This window comes from Chlamydotis macqueenii, chromosome 5 (assembly GCF_036417535.1).
Source record: "Chlamydotis macqueenii isolate bChlMac1 chromosome 5, bChlMac1.mat, whole genome shotgun sequence".
Taxonomy (NCBI): domain Eukaryota; kingdom Metazoa; phylum Chordata; class Aves; order Otidiformes; family Otididae; genus Chlamydotis; species Chlamydotis macqueenii.
Window position 1 is genome coordinate 6,015,151 of NC_141560.1, and position 19,516 is coordinate 6,034,666.

General features: G+C 51.9%; 1 protein-coding gene and 1 long non-coding RNA gene across 3 annotated transcripts in view; one reads left to right on the top strand and one right to left on the bottom strand.

Moving 5' to 3' along the window:
* The window catches only part of LOC147600436 (uncharacterized), a 759,986-nt gene extending 748,555 nt beyond the window's left edge, over positions 1-11,431 (bottom strand). The window contains exon 1 of the long non-coding RNA XR_015258627.1: positions 11,393-11,431. This is a non-coding gene — a long non-coding RNA (uncharacterized LOC147600436). The remainder of the gene's footprint in view (positions 1-11,392) is intronic.
* The window catches only part of DAAM1 (dishevelled associated activator of morphogenesis 1), a 95,760-nt gene that overhangs the window by 55,202 nt on the left and 21,042 nt on the right, over positions 1-19,516 (top strand). For both annotated transcript variants that reach the window (XM_086748305.1, XM_086748306.1), the window contains exons 5-16: positions 6,724-6,795; positions 9,024-9,118; positions 10,925-11,258; positions 11,891-12,001; positions 12,119-12,222; positions 12,662-12,728; positions 13,066-13,183; positions 13,308-13,446; positions 13,922-13,980; positions 14,320-14,507; positions 14,821-15,129; positions 15,244-15,351. In XM_086748305.1, the coding sequence (XP_086604431.1) occupies positions 6,724-6,795; positions 9,024-9,118; positions 10,925-11,258; positions 11,891-12,001; positions 12,119-12,222; positions 12,662-12,728; positions 13,066-13,183; positions 13,308-13,446; positions 13,922-13,980; positions 14,320-14,507; positions 14,821-15,129; positions 15,244-15,351 (1,704 nt within the window). The remainder of the gene's footprint in view (positions 1-6,723; positions 6,796-9,023; positions 9,119-10,924; positions 11,259-11,890; positions 12,002-12,118; positions 12,223-12,661; positions 12,729-13,065; positions 13,184-13,307; positions 13,447-13,921; positions 13,981-14,319; positions 14,508-14,820; positions 15,130-15,243; positions 15,352-19,516) is intronic.

Consider the following 19,516-nt stretch of genomic DNA (forward strand, 5'->3'; position numbering starts at 1 on the left):
TTTTGCCGTGCTCCTGGGTCACCTGGGATGGACAAGAAGCATTTGGTGGCCCCCGAGCATCCAGATGTACCTGTGGTTACGGCAGCAGCAGGTTGAAATATCATCTCGGGTTTCGTTTTCTCAGGCTGACCAAGAGAAACGGGCCGCTTGCATGGCTGGGGGTATTTTTCAATAGGAAATGTTTATAGTTTTTATCTTTAAAGGTAATTCCCTTTTTAGTTCCAATCACAACACACTTTTGTTTAAGTGAGGTTTTTCTCTCTCTCCGGCCAAAAAATGCATCTGTTAGCAATCTTTTTGGATTTTAAAGCGAAGCTTTTCAAACAATGAACCAGCTGACTACAAAAGGCATCTGGTCATGCTATATTTGCTTGTGGGGAGCATAATTTTTAAACCCTGGGAAAAGCGTAAGAGAGCATCTGTGTATTTGTAGAGAAGAGGGTATAGGAAGTGTTAGCACACGGAAAACTGGAGTGGTCTGGGATGGGACGGTTTGGACTCCAAGATCCCAACCTGGGGAGAATCTGGTGAAGTTACAGCCCTTTGCAGGATCGCTCCTTGGGAAAGCAGCTCTAGTTGCATCGTTTAGGTTTTGTTGCAGGGATACCTGGGCAAGCTGAGCGGCTGCAGGGATGAGGAAGACCCAGAGGGCTACCGTGGGCCAAAACTGGCGATGACTTGGCTATGTTGATGGAGCAGGGCTGGATTTAAACCTCCCATGCAGGCTGCAGACCTGTCAGTTTTAAAACCCATCACACGCTGTCTGCTTCTTTTTTTGACCTTGCAAACAGCATCCGGGTGGATCATCCATGGCAGAAAGGGAGGAGGGATGTACCAAATGCGGTGGGCTGCCAGCTGTGCGGCCAGCTTTCCCTTGCTCGTCCATTATGGAGCAGCAGGAAGGGATGGGAAACACTGTGCCAAATAAAAATGCAACCAGAAGGATGTGTAAAAACAAAGGGGGTTGCAGCAGGTGCCAACTGAAGATGGTTTTTTTTTAACCTCTTGCTGTGAGTTTCCTGGTGTGAAGTTCTCCAGGGGCAAACTGGCCTTGCAGGTGGTGCCAAGAGGGGAGGTGAATCATCAAAGTCACAAGCATTGTGGCTGAAGGGCTGTCTGGGCTTTGCTTGAAGCTGACTGCTGTGAGCCAGCCCTTTCCTTCTGACTTGGTTTCATCTTGAAGGATCTAACCTGGTGCGTTGGACATCAGATGGGTGGGGATCTTGCCCAGCTGCTCTCTGGGGCTCAGTTATCCCAGAGCAGCTCCAGATCCATCATCACCACTATGGACTGTGAGTGTGGGAAGGAGGCTGCTGGACCAGGGTGGAGACATCACCTGCAGGCTGGGCATCTAAAAGGTGTCGCCAGAAGCTTGATTTGGAAGCAAAGCAGCCGTAACAAAGCACTGAGGAGCTTCACTGGTGTCTTTCTCCCCACTGCCATGGGGACATGCTGTGAGCAGAAGGGTGCATTACTCCCAGTGGCGGAAGCTCATGGAGACGCACTTTCCAGGTGTAAATAACAGTGCCCGAACACAGCTGAGAGCAGCCTGTGAACCACCACTGGCTGAGGCACCACCTCCTCTGCTGCTGCCCAGTGTCCCAAGGATGAGAAGAGCAAAGGCAAACTGGTTATGGGAGCTGCTGACACCCCGAGGGGAAGACATGCAGACTGTGGAAGTGTCAGGCTTGTCACCAAGACGCGGCAGGGCTGGGGAGTGTGAAATTTCCCCGGGAAGAGCGAAGGGATGTCTGGAGCTGGCAGATCAGTGACCTTCACTTGGAAGAGCTCCTGCTAATGAGGCATCTTGACTGGGCGCTGCTTTCCCCACGGCACCCGATGCCAACAGAGGGGATGGAGCTTTTTCGTCAGATTCACACCACGACACCCACCACCACTGCCACCACAGTGTGAAACAGCCAACAGCAGCATCCGTCAGCCTTGCACGTGGAGCCCGGGGATGAAGGGGCAGCGGAGGCGAGGAGAGGGCACAGCGATGCCGGGGCGGCAGCTGATGTGATTTGTATTTCTGCCAGGTCCCTGAAAGGAAGAAGTGGGTGTCAGCAGGGAGCGGATGGGAAACAGAGGAGAGGACAGAGCAAGATTGCCCTTGGCTGCACGGCTTTGGCGTTGCCTAAGTTTTGCAGCAGAGCACATGTGTCCACTGGGGCCATTTCCCGGAGCACAGCGAGGGATGTTGATGCAGATGTTGCAGGTGAGAAGGGATACCCATCCCTGCACCGTGCAATTACAGCCATCAGCCTGCTCTAAAAAAGCAGCTCTTAATAGGCCACAGCATGGCACCGGGCTCTCAGCAGGGTTTGGATCAGCCCTCACTTCTGTGCTTCTTGAGAAGAGCGCAAACACAGCAAAGACCTAAACACAGCCCAGAGAAAAAGAAATTGGGAGATGTTTGTGTCCCTGGTGCCAGCCAGGCACGATGCTATGGAGCATCCTGGAGAGCTGATGTTGGCAGTACTCAGCTCCATGTCTGGGCATCCATCGAAGGCAGGCTGCGAAACTCACATCCCCAAAACCCATCCTGGGTGCTGGGAAACCATTTTACAAATTCGCCCTTTCAACTCGTGATGCCTGGAGAGGGTCCTCCCCCCCTCCTGCCTTGTGAGTCACTTCCCTCCCGGCTGGTCGAATGCACCAAAGAACACTTATCAGTGTGCTGTAGACCATTAGCCGCTGTAATTACCCCTCAGCAACGTCCTGCAGCGAGCTCAGGGAAGCCCGAGCCGAGGGAAGCCCCTGCCCTGATCTTTGCCTGCTTTATTGTGCGGTCCCCCCTTGCCTGGGAAGCTGCTTTCCGCCAAGCCTGCCCGGCTGCTCATCTGAATTAATGAGGTTCTGCTGCACTTAATTGAGAGTGCTTTCTAAATTGGGGGTTTCAGGGAGGAAATGCGAGAGCCCGAGGGAGCCGAGCAAAGGGAAATATTTATAATGCAGCATGTTAATTATAAATGAGCAGTTTAGCCAATCTTGTTGTTCAGCCTCCCCTCCGCCCCCCGGAGACCTTTATTTTTTTGCTCCACCGCTTCTTTTCAGCCCTAAACGAGCAGCAGGTCCGGATCCTTGCCCGCCTGGCAGGTGTTCACACCACGCGGGAAGATCCTGGGATATGGAATGAGCCGACTCTGCTGCCTTCCCATCTCGTGCCACGGCACGGATCTCACTCTCTGCCCAAATCTCCTGACTGGGTGCATCTGGGCACCTCTTGGTGCTGTCCCACAGTGTCCTTTGCCACCCTTCCCAGTCAGTGTTGCTGCTGGGAGCACTGGTGGGAGAGGGATGCTCCTTCTAAAAGATGCTGATGGTACCCCAGGATGATGGGGAGGACCTCCAGTGACATCCCCAGGAGGTGGCAGGAGCTGGTCCCTTCTTGGACCTTGTTCAAGGCGCATGTGAGTGCCCCCGCTCTGCCATCCCCCAGGGCACTGTTTGTGTGCCAGCCTCCAAAGCAGGGCAGGAAAATCAAAACCTTTGCCCATGAGCTTTGCAGAGTTTGTGCAGAGCCCTCCCGCAGCAGAGCGTAGGATGGCTCGGAGGGGTGGGTTGGCAGACGTGCACGGGGCTCGCGGCTCCCTGGCGTCCCTCCCTTCTTCAGTGCGTCCGCCACATGTATGTGCTCTCTCCTTTTTCTGCATGCTGCCTGTGGCTGTGTGTACCAGGGAGGGCTGGGCTTTTGCACAGAGGAGCAGATGGGAGTGTCCTTTAGGAAGGCGTGCGATGTCAGCTGAGAAACCAGAAAGACCTGGCTGCCTGTGTCAGATGGAATTGTCACCGAGCAGGAAGGTGGCCTGAGCCTCACCGTGGCTGCTTAGCACCACTGAGGGACCATGGGGTGGTTCAGCAGGACGAGTGGGCGGCACTAGATAGGGCTAGCGCTGCGAAACTGCCCTTTGGTTGCAGGAAAATAATGCAAGTGATGCTCTGCAGATGGAACCTGCTGTCAGGTGCAGCCTGACCTCACATCCCCACGTCCCCACGGTGGTTGGCTGTGGGCAGGTCCCCTGTATCCTGCTCCCACCTCACACCTGGGGGCTGCTGGTCCCACCTGGGTTAAACTGATGGCTTTAACCCACAAGTTGCAGAAATGATGTGTGTTTTCCTGGGGTAACAAATACTTTGCAAAATATGACAGTTTACTTTTCCCACTCTACTCAGGAGAAGCAGAAGACCTTCCTTCAGCCCTGCGAGAGGTGGTGGTATAATTTGTGCCTTTCCATTCGGCTCATAAATATAAATTACACCTCTGTTTCTCAGAGCTCTCTGACACTTCTTCTGTGTTTCTGAGCATCTTTCCAACAACCTGGATGTTTTTTGGCAGGCTGTGTGAGTGGCCACTCCGGCTGCCGGGATTCCTGCAGGCACAGCAGATGCTTCTCTGCACAATCCAGCAGCTTGAAGCTCTGACCGAGCAGACAGCTGCAAATGGATGTCCCCTTTCCAGCCCCTTGGAAAGGGGTTGGGTTTCCCCCTTCACAGCAGAAACTTCCTCCTGGTCATGGCTTTGGGTGGCCAGACTTGATGCTGGCAGGTGACAATCCCTGCGTGTGGTCCTAGATGTAACCAGAAATGCAGCAGGATGGGTGGCCAGACGGTCCCCAGGTTATTTGGAGAGGATTGCTTCACTGAGTCCGTTTGCCAATGGAGAGGTCTCAGGTCTCACCTCTGCCCATCCTTCCTCTTGCCTGGAGGCGAGTTTTTGGGAGAGGGGACAGCAGAGAGAAGCCAGCACATCTCGTTTTTCATGGCTGCAAAAAGACCAAAGGCATCCCTGGCTCTCCCCATCAGGCTGGGTGTTGCACACTCAGCCAGCAGATGAACATTTCTCTTTTTTTAAGCACTATTTGGACAGGAAGGGGATGGTTTTATTTGTTACTGGCAAAAACTAATTGTCAGAGCATGACTGTGAATGGTCCTCCATCCATGGAGAGGCAGATGGTGGGACCTCCTTCAAGTTTTTTAGGTTTGGCACTAACATGGATAGGACAGATTTTTTTTGTTGTTGTTTTCTAACATCTCAGAAAAGTTCTTGCTCTCTGCTGATTCCCACTTGGGTAAGAAAAAAATGAAATGTAAAGGGCAGGTGAATCAAGTGTTTCATACAAAACCTCAGTTCTTGGCAGGAGAAGAAGGGAAGAACAGCCCAAATCACTAAAGCAGAGGGCAGGGAGGGCTGAATACAGTCTTCTTGCTCAGGGATGTTATTTTATTTGCTTTAAACTTGACTAGATCTATAGAAGATTAAAAAAAAAAAAAAAGAGGCTTGTGGATGTGCATCTGTCAGCGGGCAGCCTGCCCAGAGAGAGCTGGAGGCAGCCGGCGCAGAGAGCTGCTTGGGGCGATCTGGTTACTGCCAGGCTGGATCACAGCTGCCCAGAGAGAGCTGGAGGTGGCCACGAGGGTGGACGAGTGGTTTCTCTTGGCCCTCAGCATATCGCAGGAGACGCCCAAGGTGTTGCCAGGTCCCTTGTTGCTCCCAAACTTCTTTTGTCCCCATCCCAGAGCCAGGTACAATGAAGGGTCAGGTCTGCGAGGACGGGCTGCGCTGCCCGTGGGGGAACTGGGTCCTGTCCAAATTACGTATCGCTGGCTCCATATGTTCCCATCTTGGCACGCTGCGGTTTGGGAAGTTTGGATGCATGAACATTTCCCACGTATGCCTCTCGAGCTGCAGTAAATATTTGGGCTTGCTGAAATCAGCCAGAGGACCGGTAGCTGTCTGCACGCACGGACGTGGGGGCAGAAGAGTAGATCGTCCAGCTCCTGCCGTCGCAGGCGATTGCGGTGTAGGATGACCTTTGCAAACATCTCTTAAAATTAAGGAGGGGGCAAAGCTGTGCAGTGAGATGGGCTGTGAACTGAAGACCATTACTGAGAGAAGATGTCTGGGATTTGTGTAATATCAGTTGACTCTCCAGCCTAGACCTGAGTGGCATTTCTTCTGTGAATCATTTTTCTTCCTTTGATATAAGTTTTTAGGAAAATAAGGTGTGGGAAAAAGTTCGATCTTAAAGTATTCCCTCAAAATCTGCCTACTTGCTCCAAGCAGTCCCTGGGGACATAAAGTATAATTTATCTGAGCTGGGCTTTGGTCATGTCCTACAAGAATACAGTAGAACCTAAACCCCCTTGTGAGTCCCACCAGACCCAGTGCATTGTAGACCAGGATGGCCAAATGAGGCTGTGCATCATTTGCTGTCATAGATCATGGGCCCAGGGGTGACGTCCTTTAACAGGGGACATTGCCAGGTGCATGTTCCTTCCTAACAACTAATGAAGCCCTCAGGGGAGTTGTCTGTTGTGCCTGGAGTCTCTCTTAGGATGTTGGTAAGTCCTAGTCCTCCTCCAAGAGTGGAGCCTAGTTCGTGTCCCATTTATTCACTTGTTAGAGATTCTTTTTTTTCCACCAAAGCACATTCATCAAGGCTGTGCAGCCAAAACTCCAAGGGCACTGTAAAGTCAGTACAAGTGAAATCTGGATGTAAAATTTCAGTGTGGTTTCTCCAAAGCTGATAACCACAAGACTGATGCAGCATCACTGGGGCAGAGTGGTGAGCTCAGAATGTAGAAAGTCGAGCTTATATTGATATAAAGTAATGCGAGAGCTCAAGGGCACTTCAGAGCTGGTTGGTCATGAATGCCAAGGGATGTCAATGCTATTCCTACTAATCTGCTGTCTTTGTTTCACTTTTTCCACCCCCCATCCAGGACCAGGAAGAAAATAAAGGAGCTACCAGCTGGCCCGAGTTTTACATTGATCAGCTGAATTTGATGGCTGCTGTAAGTATTTCCCCGATGCTTTGGCACTTGTGAACGCCGTATGGGACAGCAGCGCGGCAATGCCGATCTGCGGTATCGCCAGCGTCGCACCCGAGAGGGTGACGAGTGCTGTAGCCACCAAGTTGTGACCTGGCTGTTTTCAGCCTTTCAGGTCTGTGGACCTCTCAACCATTTGGAGCTGGCAGTAGCTTGCAATTTATCCCAGCAGTTCAGAAACCCCTGATGTAAGGATTTAAGGATTTAAGGACCAACAGATAGAGCTGGAAAACGGAGGTATTTTCTATAGCAGGAGGGGCATTTTGTCTTGCCCTGCACTGCAAGGCTGTAAGACAGATGGCAAACAGCAATTTTCGGTATAAAGCCACCAGGCTGATTTTTAAAGACCCCGTTTGATTGTGCGATGCCGGTGGGGCACCGAGCTGCCGTGGTTGCTTTGAAGCCGATAATTCCTGTGTTTTTTCATGGACGCCTGCTACTGCCTTGCTCCCGAGACACCCTTCTGTGCCGGGCAGCCACGGCAAAACACGACGCTGCGGGTTGTCTGTCCCACGAGGGACGTGCTTAGATGTAATTTTATTAAATACTTTCTTGTTGATGTCATGCCGGGTGAGACAGAAATAGCACTGTTTTCTGTAGGAAATACAGTTTATTTCCTTCAAGGCTGCACAGTTCAGAGCCCCTTTGTCCTCCCTCCTGCTTTCAGAGGCTGAAGGTGCTCTGAGGTTCACAGCCACTGCACTAGGAATGGGAGCAGCGTGGAAAATGGAAAAGAAAATCATTGGGTTTCTTTTTTTTTTTTTTCCCCTATGTTTGCCCTGCCATGACAGGGCAGGTAGGGCTGGGTGGGGGAGCAGGGGACTGGGAGCCAGGAAGGGAGCATGCTGCTTTCGTCTGGGAAGGCAGGGGTGCCCAGGGCTGGCCGTGGGCTGCCGGCCAGTCAAAGCCCTGAGCCTGAGCAGAGCTTGTGATCAAAGCCTGCCAGAAGCCTGGAGGGTGGCTTTGATGTCTCTGACATGGTGCCGAAGAGGAGCTGGATTAAATGTGGGGGTCAGCGCAGCTCTTTATGTCTACTGGGACTCTTTCTCCCTCCTTTGCTTTGCCCTCAGCTGGTGCTGACAGGGCTCACCCTGACACCTCCAAGGGCCCAGCGCCATCGGATGGTGCAGGAGGCACCCAGGGTGTTGCTTTAGCTGTGGCCCTCATTGCATGAGGTGGAGTGAGGAAGCCATACCCTGGGGCTGCAGGCAGCTGTGCTAGCGGGGTACAGCCATGAGAGCTGGGGTCCCAGCCCCCAGGGCCAGCTTGATAGGAAAATCCAGTGTGGGAGATGCCAAGGGCATCCCGTGCGCACAGCCACTGTCCCCAGCCTGGATGCCCATTAGTGGGTTGCACTGGGAGACCTGGGAGCAGCATGGTTGGGAGGACCCACCGTGGCTGACCTCGAGTGTGACTGCAGCATCCTGTCCCCTCCGGGCTGTGAGGGGTCCCTTGAGCCCCCCACGTCCTTTGCAGGGGCACACGGGTACCTGTTGGGATGCACAGGTACCAGGCGAGGCTAAAGGAGCCCTCTTTCTCCTCTGCCCCAATTTAGCAGCTTCCCTCTTTGGACCCTCAGTTAGTGTTGGTTCACAGCCCCCTCCAGCCCTGGAAACCCACTGAGATTCATGTCACCCAGATGTCATCTGCAGTGTCTCGGAGCAGGGTTCAGACAGACACTTTCCCTCCCAGTCATCTCGGGGTGGGGAATAGAGTGCTGGATTCCTGCGGCGTCGCTCGGCACCAGACGATGTTCGTTTCCTGCTGCTTTGAAACAAAACCCAAGTGGCTGGGGAAATGCAAGGCCATCGGCAACACTGCACCAAAGCCATCGTGGGGTGGGGTGTCACTAACTTGTGATGCCCCAAATACTCACAGCTTGATTGTACATGTGCCAGCGAGTTGTCTGGGTGCTTGCTGGGAGGCTGGGATGTTCTTGGCTCTAAGCATCCCATCTTGCTGTCCCCAGTCCAGGCCATCTCCTTGCAGACTGCAGGGGTTTTTCCTCACTGCCCATTTTCCTGAGTCCTGTGATTGCCATAAGGATCTGGACTTTCAGACTTCCAGAGTCAGTTTAAGGTCCCAGCTCCGTCCCCGCAGCCTGGCACGATGGGCAGCGGGCACTCCTGCTCCTCGGGCATGAGCTTCACAGGGAAACCTCTCCTCTCAAATCTGCCTTTCTCCCTTCACAGAGAAAATCATTGATCGCCTTGGAGAAAGAAGACGAGGAGGAGAGAAATAAAACAATTGAAAGTTTGAAGACTGCACTGCGGACAAAACCAATGAGGCAATTCCCTTCCGTTTCCTGGTTTTATCACTGCAGCCGTGGCTTTGGGTTTGAGTTCTCTGGTCGGCGGGGGGGGGGGGTGGGATTAAATAGAAGCTTAAATGGAAGCTGCTTAGGGTGGGAGAGGCAAGGACCCTGAAGTGCCACTTACTTTATTCCATTCACCTCTTGTCGTTTTGTTCCTCTTCCTCAGTCCTTTTAGCTGTTGAGAGCCACCAGGTCCTTCACATCTGTTCAAGCAAATCAGGCGACTTCTTTTTTTTACAAATTTGCTTTTGTTCTCATTGGAACAGAATGTAAAAATTCTTTCCAGATTGAATTAAAAAAAAAAAATCCATTTTTGTTGGTCAACCAGGCCCTTTGTTTCAACTTCAACTTCTCTTGCACTTTTTAAAGGAATGAAATCACATGAATCTTCAGGCTTTTGTGAAATACAAAAAAAATGTTGCTAGGAAGTTTGGACGGTGAGGATGAAGAAAGGGTGTGACTCCTCCTGAATGTCTGTAGTTTTTCTTAACTTCAGTTTCTCGGGAGTCTGCATGCACACATCTGCAAAGCCTTTAAGATGCCTCAGGTCGACTTTTTCTGATGGGAATATCTTTCATTAGGAAATGCGTGACCTGGTCTGGTTATGGAAGAAACAAATTTGCTGTTGCTTGCAAATACATTCCCCTCTTCTGTTTCTCTTTGGCAATGGTTCTGGTGATGGTACTTGGTAAAAAATTCAGAGTCAAGTGTGAGCACTCAGGGAGCAGAGCTAGTCCCTGGCCATGAAACTTTCCAAAGTCCTTAAAAGTGGTTTGTGAGTCTGTCTTACTGGAAGTCAGAAGGATCCTGCAGGCTCTATAGACAATTTTACCTGTTAGACCTGCTTTTGCTCCCAGGGAAGTGAACATCAAATTTCCTATTGGCTTTGACTGGAAGAAGAGCAGGCTTTGAAGCAGAGAAATCAGTTTTCCCCAAGCCTGCAATTACCCCTTTTGTTGCTGCGCATCAGCATGGCTTGTTTTGAATTAAAATCATCCCAGTGCTGGGATGTTCTTGGCTCATTTGCTTTCTGAGCCCGTGCCTTTTGCCAAACCGGAGTACAACCAGGCTGGATGGCATCGGGCGGGGAGGTCCTAAAATGCCTGAGCGGTGTGCGGTGTTATGTCTGCAAGTTCTAGTGAATCTGCCTGGGGCACTGCCGTGCGTTTGCTGTCTGCTTTCTATTTAGTGGTGTTCTAAGTCATCATAAAAATCAGAAATCCCTTAAAATTGGTGAGTTGTGCCTAAGGGAGGAGAAGGATGTGGGTGTTGAGGCAGAAGAGATAGTCTGACAGGCATCATGGGCTTGGCTGGTGTTTGGGTGTCTGCAGCTGACGAGGAGACAACTCCAGGGCTTGGGAGCTTCTTCCACTCCTGTGTGGTGTAAAACTGGTCCCAAGTGGGTGGGATTTAAGACTCAGGTTGGGGACTGGGAAGGTTTTGCAGCAGTGGGGCTGCAAACTCCTGACCTCCACCCTGGGGCTTGTGCTGATGGGACTGACTGACTGCGTTTGCTGATCCTCTTCCGAATATCCTAGCTCTGGACAACCTTCTACAGATGATGCCTGGTTGCCTACACTACCGGGCACCAATTAAATTGCTAAGATTTTCACAATCTCATGCCTGCACTCTAAGCTTGCAGGCTTTCTGCTATCCAAAGTCCAGGAAAAAAACAGATAGGAAGGTTCTATGTTTGCAACAACAGACAAATCAGCCCTGTTGGAGGGTAAAAACATCCTTTAGCATTGGATTATAAAGCTAAAAATCTTCTTTCTACAGGTTTGTGACCCGATTCATCGACCTGGATGGCTTGTCGTGTATTCTGAACTTTCTCAAAAGCATGGACTATGAGACAGCAGAGTCTCGAATACATACCTCGCTCATTGGATGTATAAAAGCACTAATGAACAACTCCCTGGGCCGGGCTCACGTCCTGGCCCATTCGGAGAGTATTAACGTAATCGCTCAGAGTCTGAGCACGGAGAATATTAAGACGAAGGTGGCAGTGCTGGAAATCATGGGCGCTGTGTGCCTGGTTCCCGGGGGCCACAAAAAGGTACTGGAGGCGATGCTGCACTACCAGAAATACGCCAGCGAACGGACTCGTTTTCAGGTAGGTGGGTCTTGACTCGCCCCCCTGCTCCTGAAATTCAGCATTCTTGTCACTTCCTGGATATCTAAATGCCACTTGCAAATTATTTATTATGGCTGTTTGCATCTTAGATACTCTGACAATTACCCCAGAACCATAGAATGGTTTGGGTTGGAAGGGACCTTCAAAGCCCATCCAGTCCAACCCCCCTGCAAGGAGCAGGGACATCTCCAACCAGACCAGGTTGCTCAGAGCCTCATCCAGCCTGGCCTGGAATGTTTCCAGGGATGGGGCATCCACCACCTCTCTGGGCAACCGGTTCCCTGCTCTGATGAGCTCTGCAGCTGAGCAAAGAGTGAAGAACCAGTTATTTAAGGCAACACCCTCTGAAAAAAAAATAATGTTTGCTTGTGCAGAGTCACTGGGATTGCAGCTCTACAAAGCTGCAACACATCTGGATGGGCTGATGTTAGCTGAAATGGGTGTCGGAGTGGGGTGCATTACAGCAGGCAGCAGCTGATGATCCATCACAAGCAGGTTGCTACAGGCAGTTCTGGAGCACCATGAGGAGTTGTTAGTGCATGCATCCCCTGGCTGGTTGTGCAGCACTGGGGCTGTCACTGGACGTTTAACTGATGTTGCGTGTTTGGCAGACGCTGATCAATGACTTGGACAAGAGCACGGGGCGGTATCGGGATGAAGTGAGCCTCAAGACAGCCATCATGTCCTTCATCAATGCAGTCCTGAGCCAGGGGGCAGGCGTGGTGAGTGCTGGGCTCATGGAGAGGGAGGTGTTTTTGTGGGTTTGGGGTGGTTTTATTTCAGTAAGGTTTCTGAGGATTTGCACCTTACTGTGTTGACCCTACAACTGTCCCTTGCAGGAAAGTCTGGATTTCAGACTCCACCTGAGATACGAATTTCTCATGCTGGGTATCCAGCCGGTCATCGATAAATTACGAGAGCATGAAAATTCAACCCTTGACCGGTGAGTAGTGACCCATGGCCTGCCAGTTATATTTGGCTTTGCCTTGTGCCCTTGCTTTCCGATTTTTGGACTTGGCCTTTGGGGAAAGCATGTGGGTTTAGACTGTAGATCTGTCCCCTCTTGAGGAAGTTCTTTGCCAGAGAGGGAAGGGAAGAATCCCAGCGGCATTTCACCACACTGTAATTCAGGGTTGAGCCGGGAAGGATGTGCCATCAGAGTCCTAGGGGATGCTGCCAGCCCTCCTCCTCCTTCCCTTATCCCAAAAGTTCCTTGGACAGGCTGCAATGACTGGGAGCTCAAGACTGAAGATCCAGTTGGTGTTTCAAGTCCCGCTTGTCTCTGGGCTGCTGCCAAACTGGCTGCCTGTAATTTATTAATTGTCACATTCATATCTGTGTTTAACAGTCTTTTTTTTTTTTTTTTCTATTTCTTTCCTCAGGCACTTAGATTTCTTCGAAATGCTTAGAAATGAAGATGAACTGGAATTTGCCAAAAGATTTGAGCTGGTGAGTATGAACATTGCTGCTGCAGACACTGGCACTCCATGTCATGGTTCCTTTTAAAGCACCTATGCGACCCAGGACAAAGTGTGGTCTTTTGGATAAAATTTGGAGGTTGGAAATCTGTCTCCTGTTGCCCTGCTCCATTGTAGCCTCCATTCTACAGCCTGCTTCATCCCTGGCTGCCAGCCAGCGCTGTTTGCCCCTTGCAGAGCAGTGGGGTCTCTGTCCCTCAGCCGTGGGGTGGATCGTGGGGTTTGGAGCTGAGAAAGAGCTCCAAAACAGTGGAAACCGGTGCTGTCACCAGTCTGATGGTCTGACCTCGCGTCTCTCCTGTCTGCAGGTCCACATCGACACCAAAAGTGCGACTCAGATGTTCGAGCTGACAAGGAAGAGGCTGACACACACCGAGGCGTACCCGCACTTTATGTCTATCCTGCACCACTGTCTCCAAATGCCTTGTGAGTCCCGGGAGGGGCGAGGAAACCCATGGCTGCCAGGAGCTTGGCAGCCCACATCTCCTGCCCGGGAGCGGCAGTGACCTCCCTGCTGCTCTCCTCACTCTCTCCCCTCCTCACCCTCCAGATAAAAGAAGCGGCAACACTGTCCAGTACTGGCTGCTGCTCGACAGGATCGTGCAGCAGATCGTCATCCAGAGTGACAAAGGGCAGGACCCCGACGCCACTCCCCTGGAAAACTTCAACATTAAAAATGTCGTCCGAATGTAAGTACGGGATGACTGCCGGGCAGCACCAACACGGGCCACCGTGGCTTTGCTGCCTCCTCCTCCAGCAGCCGAGAGGGACAGGGCTGAGGGTTGTCCCTGCCCGGCTGGCATCACTTTGACCTCTTAAGCACAATGTGCAGGTGAATTAAGCTCAGCCTGTGTGTCCTTAGTGAGCTATTTCCCCCGACTGCTGCTGTCACTGTTCCTTATTCATCACTTGCTGTCACCCAGTGATGTTTCTGCTCCTTGCTTGGACAAGGCAGCATTCCTGGAGCTGTTGAGACAGCGCTGCATCCCAGCCTGCAAAACCTTGTCAGGGGGAGGTAGAGCGGAGATGCTGGAAATACCAGTTTGAGAACCTTAAATGCCACTTAAATCCCTTAAATCCCAAATCAATCGTGTTTCTTGCTGGTGATGTCACTTGTTTACTGCGATAGGATTGTCTCACGTGCTATGTGTCTTTTCCTTTTAGGTTAGTCAATGAAAATGAAGTGAAACAGTGGAAAGAGCAAGCAGAAAAAATGCGAAAAGGTGAGTGATGGAGAGATATACAGCGTTAACTTTAACCATAGCGCGCACAGTAATCTAAACAGGTAACGTTTATGCGTATTTACGTGGATGGACTCTGCAGGCTTTATTGAGTGGCTGAGATAATATCACGCCATGAGGCTTACAAGGGAAATGGGCAAAGCAGATATTCCTTTTCCTCACGGGGAAGCCCTGGCTGGGGTATTAAGGCATAGCACACGCTTCCTCTTCTTAACTGCGCAGCTTCTCCACGGGGTAGCGTGGGGGCTAGTCCCTCACGTGCTGCTGTTTGCCAAAAAGGAGTTTTTGTCACCCGAATGTGGTCTCATGGGGCTGTTTCAGAGCACACTGAGCTTCAGCAGAAGCTGGAGAAGAAGGAGCGGGAGTGTGACGCCAAGGCCCAGGAGAAGGAAGAAATGATGCAGACGCTGAACAAGATGAAGGAAAAGCTGGAGAAAGAGTCCAGCGAGCACAAGCAGGTCAAGCAGCAGGTGGCAGATCTCACGGCACAGCTCCACGAGATGAGCAGGGTGAGGCCACGAACCTCCTCCCCATCATGACCCAGTCCCAATCCCCCTGCAAACACCACGGGGTGATTTCTAGAGGCTGAGCTGCACGGGGGCTGAAAAAGGTGCTTGTTGGGAGGGCCAAGATGTCTGTCCCTGGTGACAGGGTGATTTCATCTCTGGCTGCACCAGACCTTAGTCAGCGGGGGTGCACCTTTGGGTGCTTCCTATACTGGTTAAATTTTGGCAAAAAAAATTTCAAAATCGGCATGCAGGCATTGTTTGGGTGGTGTCATCCTGCTCTGTGTGACCGATCCCTCCTCTCTTTCTCTCCCAGAGGGCGATCTGTGCTGCCAGCCCTGGAGGACCTCCCTTGCCACCAGGAGCTCCTGGTGGCCCCTTACCTTGTCCAGCTCCAGGATCCCTCCTTCCCCCTCCACCACCACCGCCACCACCAGGGGGGTGTCCCCCACCACCTCCCCCACCGCCACCCCCTCCAGGTGGTCCACCACCACCCCCTGGCCCCCCACCTCTGGATGGGGTGATGCCTCCCCCTGGAGCACCGCTGGGCTTGGCCCTCAAGAAGAAGAGCATCCCACAGCCGACGAATGCCCTCAAGTCCTTCAACTGGTCCAAGCTGCCAGAGGTAAACCAGGCAATAATTCGGGCAGCAAAACCGGAGGTGCCAGACAGCCACCTGGTGCCACAGGGGCAGGTGGGCAGAGGACTCCCAACCTGCAATCCTCCTACTGTCTTGCAGAACAAGCTGGCAGGCACCGTGTGGACCGACATAGATGACACAAAAGTGTTCAAAATCTTGGATCTTGAAGACCTGGAGAGGACGTTCTCTGCCTACCAAAGACAGCAGGTAACGGCTGGCCCAGGGCGCATGCGGATATCTGGGTAAAGCACCGGCGTTACGAGATCGCACGGTTTCTCTCAGGGTCTCAAAACATGTCTCCTGTCATTATTTCATACCAATGCCGTGTTTGCCAGATCAACTCGATCTGCTTTATCCTCATCCACATGTCAGTGCCTTTGCGTTGAAGCAGCCATTCACAGCTCAGTGTGCCCCTACCCACGCATCTGACCACATGTGTCATGAAGATGGATTACCAAAAAAAACAGTCCCCAAAAAATACAGAGAATGTATGAAAATAGCCCCCAGATGTGGCCACGGTTGGGTAATGTTTTTGGATTGCTCCTAACACCAACTGCTTCGTGTCTCCCTATTGGGTGGAAAATTTCTATCCCTCTCTGACCAAGAAGGGCTAAGTTTTGCCCACATCTACCATGGGTGGATCTCTTCTTTTATTTTTGTAGTGAGCCCAGAGCAAAATGTGAGCTTTGAACAAAAAAGCAAATCCCAAACCAAAATAATGACACTGCAGGCAAAAGTTTCTGCTTTTTAATCTCCTGCTCAAGCAATATGGCTCCAGCTTGGAAGGCATCAAAGCACATGAAGAAAATTAGACACTTATTTTACCCCAAGGCAGGACCACAATGGGCAAAAGCAATGAGTTTTTCAAGAAGGCAGGAGAAGAAGCAAGGGGAGAGAGGCTGAAAGAGTCATGTTCACCTGCTGAACGTCTGGCTGCATAGCTGGGAGGAGAGGACAGCTTGTCCTGCTCTTGCCAGGCTCAGGTGGAGGGATGGTGCCGGGAAGGAGTGAACTCAACATGTAAGCTCCTTAGGCAACGTGAGAGTTTAATCTCTTCCAGAGGTTAATCAAGGGAAAGATCAGGGTGGATTAAAGCAGGGCAAATATCAAGAGTAAGCCACCAGATGTACGTGCTTCGCCGGTGTGTTTGGGAAACACACGGTGCTGGCTCTTTCCCCCTGGGTTTTTGGAGCTTGACTCATGCCTACTGAAGGGCACGTCTGAAGACAAGAAATGGAAATGAAAGGGGAGCAAGAATAGAAACCTGGTGTGTCAGCGGGACGGTTTGCCCTCTGGCTTGCCTGTCCGAGTCCATGAATCACCTGTGGATTATTGCCAGGCAGGAATTTAAAAATAATTTGGCTTGGCCAAGGTCCTGCTGAGTGAAGTGGCTGGTTAGGTTCAAGGCCAGCAAAGAAGGGAGAGATGCTGCAAGGAGAGCTGTGACACTCCAGATGGGATGAGGACCAAAAGGGAGCTGAAAGTGGGAACAGGGGACTGGGGCAGGACTGGCAGAAGGTGCTGTGAGAGTGTCCAGAAGGGAGATTGGGAAAGAGGAGGTGAAATCCCACCTGTGAGATGCTGCTGGGGCTGGAGCCACGCTGGGAGCATGACACACAACTTCCTCATGGCTCATCCAGGCTTCGTGGTAGCACCAGTTTGTGCGAGTTAAGTGATGGGACACGTCCCCCCACATATCGTTGCTCACCTGCGAGTCCCCAAGTTGCCCCTGCTTGCAGTCCCGCCGTGGGGAGGGGGTGCCTGGCTGGGTGTCCCAGCGTTGCCAGCAGCACGCCTCTGTAGACGATTGCCATGCACGCACCAGCACGCGGGGTTAGACGTGCTCCTTGAGATAACACCCACCACGGAGCACTTTGCATACAGTGTGGGGCTGGGGGAGCTTCATGCGAGTGGCCTGTCCCTACAGGGAAGGAGGATGAACTAATGCCTTGATAATTTGCAGCAATTTTGAGGTCTAGCAAAAGTTGTTTTCTGTTCTGAGCAAGCTGTGTAGGAGCAGGGATTTCTCCTCCCTGCTCCCTGTCTTGAGCCCTTGACTGAAAATCACTTCCCTGGTGATCACACCTCTCACTTGTCCTCAGACACAATGTCGAACATGAGGGGCTGCATGTTTGCCTGTGCCCTGAGCAAACCAGGGCTCCAAAATAGCGTGGCCGGGTGGTACGTCGCTGTGGCTGATGTCCCAGCAGGGCTTGGGGGCAGCGTGCAGCGGTGTGCGTGGTGCAGGGAGCTCTCAGACCCCTCACGAGTAGCTGTTGCAGGGCTGTTGTTGATGGGGTTTGGTTATTTTTATTTGCCATAGTGCCTGGAAATCCCTCAGTAGTGCACAGACCCAAGCCTTAATGACGGACTTAATTTTAAGCATCTCTTTAAATGCTTTTCCCACGCCACAGGCTGGGATGCAAACGCAGGCTATAAAGTGAGCTCTGCAGCTCTCAGGAAAGGCCCTTTCCACGCCGGGAGGACAGGAGCCCTCTGGGCTTCCTGGGGCTCAGCCTAGGACCATCCCTGCCCCGTGCTGGTTGAAACGTGGGCGCTTGCCGTGAGCTGTCAGGAGAGCCCGTATCCTCCCCGTCCTCCCTGCCAAGGCTCTGCATATGTCCCTGTTCCCAGAGAAGGGCTCAGCCCCGCAGCTGTACTTAATACCAGCATTTACCAATCTTGCTAGAAATAACAGAAAAACCAGCAGGAGGTCTGTTTTTCAGGCTGTGGCCTGAGGACCTGGCAGGGCTGGAGGTCACTGCTTAAGGACTTGTGTGCGGTGATGGAGAAAAGCAAGTCTAGGGCCATCAGGGCTTAGATGGGGTGTGCACCTCCATCAGAGATGTTCTGAGGGCCTGCAAGGGGAGGAGGCTGGGAGTGATGTTGATAAGTGGCAGTGACATGGCCGGGGCAGTCCTGGCAGGTCCCGCAGCGGTGAGTGATGTAAAAGAGCCAAGGCCAAGTGGAAAAAATACATGTTGTTGAATCAGGAGCTTAGCAGTGAGCTGGAGAGAATTCATCTCCCTAAAAGGGGTGAAAGAAGAAAAGCCTTCAGCTCCTCCATGCAAGCGAGAGTGACCTGCACAGGGGCCAGGGGCAGCAGGGGTGGGGAACATTTGTGGGGACAGTGACAGCAGATTTAAAGCTGCTCCTTCTTACAGCACCATCCTGCAGGAGAAGCTAATTGTGGTTCATGCAAGGGAAAGGAGCGGAGATGGGGCTGGTTTGAGGCAGAGAGGGAGGGTTTTTGTAACGAGTGTTTGCTCTACCTGAATGCACGGGGAGCCCTCCCTCTCCTGGAGCAGGAGGCTGCAGGAGGACCACCATGTCCTTCTCCTCTCCAGCAGCATGGGACAAGTCTGAGCATCATGGAGCAGGTCTGAACTTTGGGATGGAAAGAGGGCTTCCTAATTAAGGACAGTTAAACGAACAAGGAGATACCCATTGCTGCTTCTGGGTGTGGTTTGTGCCTGCTCCATGAAGGAGCTTGCTGGGAAGAGGTTCCTTTATGAAACACCGATGCTTTACAACTGTGACTGATCTACAAGTTAATTCTGCCTTTACAATAGCCTCACATCCAGCTAAATTACATGGTTGTGGTTTTTCATCTAACCTCCCTGAAGTACAGCAGTATCAGCTTGAGTGTCCTTACTGAGAGTCTGCAGGTCCCCCTTGCCTTGCAAAGCCCCTGGTGTGGTGGCATTGCCGGAGCTCTGCTCCTGGGGATGGTTGTGGCAGCTCTTTGACACGTGTTTCTGCACAGACGGTGCAACCATGCCTCGGGGAACCGCTCGGCACAGCACTGTGCTGGGGTGCCCACACTGCACCCCATGGGTGCCGATCCCTCCACCAAAGAAGAGATCACTTGCTCCTTTTCTTGGCTGATGTTTTCTGCCTCATGGCACATCTTGTTCTGCTTCTTGACCACAGTGTTTCTGTGGGCTCAAGAAAAGCCTGACGCGTTGGTTTTTAGGCACAGGGCTTGCAGTCAGCACAACTCAGCCCCCAGTGAGTGCCAGTCGCCCAGCCCCAGGTGTTTGGTGGCATCTAATGGAGCCCTTTTCCATCCTCCCACCCAGAGCCATGTGTGGGTCCTGGGCTGATCCAGCCTCGGCAGCCAGCCAGGGGAAAACCTGCATAAACAAGGTTTCCTTTACAAAGGCAGCAGTGATGGGCTGTTTTGGAGATGACCCACTCAAACGAGGCACATGGGCTGTTGGCCACCTTGGCACAGAGGAGCTGGAGTGAAGCATCCTTGTAAGCCAACTGCGTTTGGATCCACCTACCTCCTCCCTTCAGTGACAGCCTTCTCTTTTTGCTAAAAAAAAAATAAAACAAACTATTTATCATAGAATCATAGAATGGTTAG